This window comes from Halyomorpha halys, unplaced genomic scaffold (assembly GCF_000696795.3).
Source record: "Halyomorpha halys isolate HHAL.00 unplaced genomic scaffold, Hhal_1.1 Scaffold2056.1, whole genome shotgun sequence".
Lineage (NCBI taxonomy): Eukaryota > Metazoa > Arthropoda > Insecta > Hemiptera > Pentatomidae > Halyomorpha > Halyomorpha halys.
The window spans coordinates 28258-35933 of NW_027108459.1; the positions used below are offsets into that span (position 1 = coordinate 28258).

The 7676-nt window shown below is 42.8% G+C and overlaps 2 protein-coding genes across 3 annotated transcripts in view; both read right to left on the reverse strand.

The window, feature by feature from the left end:
• Window positions 1-69: 69 nt before the first annotated feature.
• On the reverse strand, window positions 70-7670 carry LOC136795617 (zinc finger protein 711-like). 2 transcript variants are annotated; one of them, XM_067046777.1, is made up of 2 exons: window positions 6193-7670; window positions 70-253 (listed from the first exon to the last, which is right to left on the reverse strand). In XM_067046777.1, exon 1 carries the CDS (start codon window positions 7069-7071, stop codon window positions 6274-6276), a length of 798 nt encoding a protein of 265 aa, XP_066902878.1. In that variant the 5' UTR covers window positions 7072-7670; the 3' UTR covers window positions 70-253; window positions 6193-6273. The 2 variants fall into 2 exon arrangements, with proteins under 2 accessions (XP_066902878.1, XP_066902877.1); XM_067046776.1 differs by having other exon boundaries at window positions 3635-7670.
• LOC106691067 (transcriptional repressor CTCF-like) overlaps window positions 7270-7676 on the reverse strand; it is a 12300-nt gene continuing 11893 nt past the window's right edge. The window contains exon 9 of the mRNA XM_067046778.1: window positions 7270-7498. Within this exon, the coding sequence (XP_066902879.1) occupies window positions 7270-7498 (229 nt within the window). The remainder of the gene's footprint in view (window positions 7499-7676) is intronic.

Below are 7676 nucleotides of genomic sequence, written 5' to 3' on the forward strand. Positions count from 1 at the left end.
TATATATATATATATAACTTATGTGAAGTCTGGTGATGATAATAAAAAAAAGGGAAAAAGGGGCACAGAAAAGACTTACTAGCTTGCTGGAATAACACTGCTTTATTACTCCTTTCAATTCCTCTTATATACAGTTTGCCTGTTTGTTCACGAGGGGAGATAGGATTACGGCTGATATTGTGCCTGGGCATCTTGTGACTCCCCCTCACCAGTTTATGAACAGGCTCATAAACTTAAAAATTGCAACCAATACCTGAGATACAAAAATAATAATATAATATAACACAAAAAGAATAAAACATAATAACTACAATACTTCTTACAACTATTTACAGATGTTTCTAACCTTTTAACTAAAAATGCACTTCTGGTTTCACTATCTACACACTCCTGTTCTCTATACGTACACTAATATAAAAGGATTACAAAACATTTAAAAAATACTATCTTCGTTTGTGCGCGAAGATGAGGATACTCCAGCGATCTACTGTGTTCCCGATGTGGGGAACTTCAATTGTTCAATGTGGACATTTCTTCTTTTTTGGGGTTCGTTTACACTTTCTATTGTAACCACATTGTGTTCTCTTATGACAATCACCCGGAATGGACCCTCGTATCGCTGTAACTCCTTACTCCGATTTGTCCCCACCCGGCGGTAGACAATTGTCCCGATTTTAATCTCTCCCTTAAAGTCTCTAAGGTTTAAATTCTGGCGAGTTACCCTTTGTTTTTTTCTCGCACTATCCTCTCCCTGACTTTCCGCCACATTTTGGTTAGTGCCATACCGTTATTTACGACCTCCCCCGCCCACCACCAGCTGTGGCCCTATAATCTCGTAGGCGCCCCCGAAGCCCAAAAAGAATTTCGAAGGGTGAAAATACAGTTATCGCGTGTATTGAATGATTATAGGCCGCCACTGCTTTCGCCATCGATTCGTCGGGCTCTAACCCTTTATCCAACTGATAGACCCTAAATGGTCACCAAGGGTGCTGTGCAATCTTTCTATTCCCCCTCTACTCTTGGGATGACCTGGCGTGTTTATGTGCAATTCCACGCTCTCATTTCATCTCGGATCGCACTGTTGTCAAATTCCCTCCCTGTTATCTGATGAAATCCTGTCGGGAATGCCGTAGAACTGGAACCACTTTCTCAACGCTCCTAGTACTGCCTCTGCTGATTTTTCCTTAACGAGATGGGACATAGCTACTTTACTAAAGAGGTCCACGGCTATTTTCCATTTATTACCCTTCCAGGAGGTGTCCATTTGAAGGTCTGCAGGGGCGTGTCGGCCGTGGGCCTTTCTTCCTGTATCACTTTTGGTGGGTGACGGTCATATTTCGTGCTAAGACACACGTCACAAGTAACTATGACGTTCTGTAAGTTCTCTTCATACCCCACCAGAAGTATCTGTGCTTCAGGGCTTGCATCGTCTCGTTCACACCTCTGTGATTCGTCTTCCCCTAATGTTATGCCAACGTCACTTCCTTCTGCTGCTCCTCGTCCCGTATTCTATCAACCATCCTCAAGCAACGCACGAACACGCGGTCTATCCCTAACTGTTCCGATCGCCAGAGCCTTTTGATTTTTCCCCAGATAACCGCATTGCCCACATAAATATGATAAGTCCGGACGAACTTGGACGCATCGTTTAGTGCTCGACAAATGAGGTGTTCCCTGGCTCCCGGCTGAGACCATATGTTGTTTATCGTACTGCGTCCGTAGCTGCTATAGTCCACTTTCATCAGTCCGGACATACTCGTCTTCCAGATGATTTGCCTCGACTTGTCATTGATTATTTTGTCAACTTCATCCTTTTCCACGGTTCTCCAACCGGTTGAACTATCGTCTTCCGATGAAGGGCCTGCTTTGTCTTGCTCCTGACCGTCCCTAGTTTCCTCTTCACCTAGCGTCCACTCTCGCAGGAACTGCCTCACATCCCCGGAAGGCTCACCCCGATCTTCCTCGATGGCATTTACCATAAGCGCTCGAGATAGCCAATCAGCTACTACGTTTTCTTTCCCTGGTTTGTACACTATCTCGACATTGTATTAATTGAGGAGCTCTTTCCAAAGGGTAACCCTCGCAGAGGACTCCTTCAATTTACCTACCCATTGGAGGGGGCGGTGGTCGGTCTGTACCCTGAATTTTCTCCCGAATACGTAGGGTCGAAATTGATCTAAAGCCCACACTATCCCCAGCAATTCCCTCTCCAACGCGCTATATCATGTTTCGGCATCCGTAAGGCCTCTGCTTGCATACGCAACTGGGCGCTCCGCTCTTCTTCTTCCTGAGATAACACCGCACCAAGTGCGTACTCGCTAGCGTCTGTAGTAATAGTGAATTGCCGTTCAAAGTTAGCAAAGGCCAAGACAGGTTCCTTCTGTTGCGAATATTATTTTCCATGGCAGGGGTCACGATCATTCGCTTTCCTTTCTTTAAGAGGTTATTAATGGGTACCAAATATTCTGCCATTTCTGGCACAAATCTCCGATAATAGTTCAGGGTACCTAGACTCCCAACCACCAAACTCCCTTAACATCCCATGGCACAACCATCTTTTGGATCGCCCCAACCTTCAGTGGCTCAGGCTTGATTCCCTGTCCCGAGATCACGTGGCCTAAAAAGTTAATTTGCGCACGACCTAGCACCGACTTTTCCTGGGACAGTTTCAACCCAAATCGTCGAATCCTCTGAAAGACCTTCTCTAGGTGTCTTATATGCTCCTCTTCCGACTTGCTAAACACGAGAAGGTCGTCCATGTAGACCTGACACATGGATTCATCCAACCCGCGTAAAAATTCGTCCATCAGGCGCTGAAACGTTATTGGTGCGTTTTTCAACCCGAACGGCATACGGGTGAATTCATAATGACCCCTCTCAAACGTGAAGGCCGTTTTGTATTGGTCCCTGGGGTGCATTACGATTTGGTGATTGGTAATCCAGCTTTAAGGTCAAGGGTGCTGAATATGATTGCTCCTCCTAATCTGTCTAGAATGCCCTCTAGTCTCGGGATCGGATATTTTTCTTTTTCGTCTACCGTATTCTCATTAAGCTTTCGATACTCTATCACGACTCGGTATTTCTCAGAAGTTTCCCCTGGTAGACTCTTCTTCACAGCCCACAAAGGGCTATTGTATGGCGAAGTACTATCCACTATTATGCCTTGGGCCTTTAGACTCTTTAATTCTTCCCGAATGTGTTGTCGGAGCGCCTGAGGATATCTTCTTTCTTTCACGTACGTAACCATATCTCACTTTAATGGGATTTCATGGACTGTCTTCCCCAAACTATTTCCCTGCTTGAAGAATATATCCGTGTATTCCTCCGCAATTAACTCCCTCCAGTTACCCGTCTTGTTAACCGCCCCTACTCGAGGTGTTCCCCTCGCAAGTCGTTGACAACTGAATTTTTTCTGTCCCAACCGAATATCCCATCGGTTTCCCACATTCCTTATTCGCACCCCCACCTTCGACAATAAGTCGCATCCGATTATAATCTGATACTCGCGTGGCATGTTCCCCACTACGTTTAACATTAATTTACCTCCGTTAACCCCCGATTCGCCTAGATCTATAATGAGTTCCCCTTCCACGCTACAGGGACCACCCAGGGTGATTAAGTTACAATGACATACCTGAACATTGGGCTGGGGTGTCCTCTCTCCGTTTCTCAGCTTCTTCAACGCTTCTCGACACACGATGGTGTTGGAGCTCCCTGTATCGACCAAGCACCATATTCCTCACACTTCGATAATTGGCAGGCCGCTGCTTTCGTTCCCCACGTTGCAACTTATCATCGTGCGGCCGCCGCTCTGTATACCTTCTCCTCAGATCTTTTCCTCCCGCTTTCTCTCCTCCATTCGTTTCTCGAAGTGTTTGGCCGCCTTGTCTCTTCATCCTCAACATCTGTGCCTGATTCCTCTGACACCTCCGAGATGTTGCTGCTAGACTCGTCTGGTCTATGTGGCTCTCTTCTTCGCCTCACTCTCTGCGCATAAACCTCCTTGGGCTCTCCCAGGTTCGCCTCTTTCCTCCGGTACAAATAAGGGCATCTTCTTGCTATGTGGCCCTCGTTCCCACATTCGAAGCATCTGGTACGAGGACATTGGGCCACCAGGTGACCTGTTTTCACACATCCGTGGCACCTCCGCTTTTCTCTTCGACCGTTGTTCCTCGGCTTGTTCTTCTGTTGCCTGAGCCTCTTATCCTGCCGACATCTCTCTGGTTCTTTCTCCTCTAAGGCGCTGGATTGTTCCTCGGGCGGGTGTACGTCACTCTATTCCACCCCACTTCCTCTACCTCCATCCCGGGCGCTGGCAGCTATCATATCTTGGGCACATTCTATAAATGTGCGCTCGCGTGGCAGTCCTTCTTGCTTGTTGGTTTCCTTTGCCAGATGTGCCTTTAGTATTACGTCCAGGAAGTTCGTCTTCCATTGCAACACCCCTGCGCTCTGAGTTTCCCTCATCTTTTCTATGACTAAATTAAAATGGGCAAGTAATGATGCCGCACACTGTCCCTTCGACTGACCCTGCTTTCTTCTCTCACGGAACATATAGAAAATGTTCTCCTCCGGAGTCCATCTACCCCTCCGTAAGCCTTTTTCAATCGTTCCTTGACCACTGACCAGGCTGTCTCTTCATCAGCTTGGATGTGATTAAGAATGGCTCTCTTGATTCTACAAATTAATGCCGCCTTCAACGAAATAGCATTGTCTCTATCCACCAGGTCCTCGGATAGTTTGTCCTCCATTCTTTTTATGATGCGATCAGTTAAGTGGTTCAGTTCGCCGATCTCACCTGAGAAACGTTCTAGGTCTGAGATAGCATTCCTTAAATCTTGCGACGTGGCTGTCCTCACCTTTAGCTTAGCTAACATATTGGCATGCGCCTGAGCTAACGTGGTCTCTGGTAATGGGGGCATTACCGGAGGTGCGGGTGCTACTGGAGCCGCTTGATTAGGCGGCGGGAAGTTCAAAACCGGCTCTCTCAACAGTGGTTGTTCGTTATTCACCACGATGGAACTACGTTAATCACCACAGAGAGAGAGAGAGAGAGAGAGAGAGAGAAAATTGTTTTCTTTAAAACGGAAAAAATTACTAGCTGACAGAATTCCCGGCTTTCGGCACCACTTATGTGACGTCTGGTGATGATAATAAAAAAAAAGGGAAAAAGGGGCACAGAAAAGACTTACTGACTTGTTGGAATTACACTTCTTTCTTACTCCTTTTAATTCCTCTTATATACATACATTTTGCCTGTTTCTTTAGGAGGGGAGTTAGGATTACGGCTGATACCATGCCTGGCCATCCTGTAACTTATACTACGTTTTGGGTGTTTACACCCTTGATTAAACTTGTGAACCATAGAAAGTTTTTCATACCCTTGAAACACCAAGGAATTTTAAAAAATGTGAAAAATCATTTGACCGTAATGAAAACTTCATTTAAAACATGTAAAAATTAAACTTCATAAAAACGTAGGTATGTATCAGAGGTTACCCTTAGAGATAAAAAGCCAACAGTTAATTATAAGTGATATATTGGCTACTGTATACCCGATTTAAAACATTTGATACTTGGCTGTCTGCTGAAGTTCATTATTACTGATTTATGCTCTATTTTATATTTATATTTTTTTATATTACAAGTATTTGTTTTTATATAAATACAAATATGTACATGTGAACTGCTTTGTATTGACAAGGATAACAAAGAAGAGGCTTTTAAACTGTATGGAAAGCCATGAATGTGGCTAACTTGTATAACAAGCCATTATATGTGATTTTAATTAAGCAATATTAATTGTTCTATAGCTACAATGGTGGCATTTATAAGGTTTCTCAGCATTGTGATGGGCCCTTATATGTTGATTAAAATTATCTATTTTAACAGATTTAAATTCAAAATTAGAGCATTGAAAAGGCTTCTTACCAGTATCTTGGGCCATTAGGTGTTGATTTAAATGACAAAGTTTAACCGCTTTATATTCACAATGAGGACACTAATGAGGCTTCTCACCAGTATGATGGGCCCTTATGTGTCGATTTAAATTACCGAGTTGAACTGCTTTATATTCACAATTAGGACATTGATGAGGCTTTTCACCAGTATGACGGGCCATTATGTGTCGATTTAAAGCACTAAGATGAACTAATTTACATTCACAATGAGGACACTGATGAGGCTTCTCACCAGTATGAAGGGCCCTTATGTGTCGATTTAAAGTACCGAGTTGAACTGCTTTATATACACAATTAGGACACTGATTAGGCTTCATACTAGGCTAGTATGATGGGCCATTATGTGTTGATTTAAATCATACTTTCGAACTGATTTATATTTACAATGAGAACAATGATGAGGCTTCTCACCAGTATGAAGGGCCCTTATGTGTCGATTTAAAGTACCGAGTTGAACTGCTTTATATTTACAATGAGGACAATGATGAGGCTTCTCACCAGTGTGCCAAGTCATTATGTGTTTATTTAAATTACCTTTATGAACTGATTTGTATTTACAATGAGGACACTGATGAGGCTTCTCACCAGTATGTCGGGCCATTAAGTGTATTTTTAAATTACTAAGAGTAACTGCTTTATATTCACACTGAGAACATTGATGAGGCTTCTTACCAGTGTTCAGAGCCATTATGTGTAGTTTTAATGTATCTTTTTTAACTGATTTATATTCACAATGGGGACACTGATGAGGCTTCTCACCAGTATGCCGGGTCATAATGTGTTGTTTTAAATTAACTCTTTTGACTGATTTATATTCACAATGAGGACACTGATGAGGCTTCTCACCAGTATGTCGGGCCATTAAGTGTTTTTTTAAATTACTAAGAGTAACTGCTTTATATTCACACTGAGAACATTGATGAGGCTTCTTACCATTGTGCCGGGCCATTAAGTGTAGTTTTAAATCACCTTTTTTAACTGATTTATATTCACAATGAGGACACTGATGATGCTTCTCACCAGTATGACGGGCCCGTATGTGCTTATTTAAAGTACCGAGTTGAATTGCTTTATATTCACTATGAGGCTTCACGCCAGTATGTCGTGCCATTATGTGTCAACTTAAAGTACTAAGTTGGACTGATTTATATTCACAATGAGAACATTGATGAGGCTTCTTACCATTGTGCCGGGCCATTATGTGTTGTTTTAAATCACCTTTTTTAACTGATTTATATTTACAATGAGGACACTGATGAGGCTTCTCACCAGTATGTCGTACCATTATATGTCGATTTAAAGTACTAAGTTAGACTGATTTATATTCACAATGAGGACATTGATGTGGCTTCCTACCAGCATATCGGGCCATTATGTGTTTCTTTAAACTTCCAAGTTGAACTGTTTTATATTCACAATGAGGACATTGATGAGGCTTTTCACCAGTTTGACAGGCCATTATGTGTCGATTTAAAGCACTAAGTTGAACTAATTTATATTCACAATGAGGACACTGATGAGTCTTCTCACCAGTATGTCTAGCCATTATGTGTTCATTGAAATTAACTAACTCTTTTGACTGATTTATATTCACAATGAGGATATTGATGAGGCTTTTCACCAGTATGACGGGCCATTATGTGTCAATTTAAAGCACTAAGATGAACTAATTTATATTCACAATGAGGACACTGATGAGGCTTCTCACCAGTATGA

Bases quoted from the DNA above. Each gene is read 5' to 3' on its own strand.
- LOC136795617 (XM_067046777.1), bottom strand. From the start codon at position 7,071: ATGGCACGACATACTGGCGTGAAGCCTCATAGTGAATATAAAGCAATT.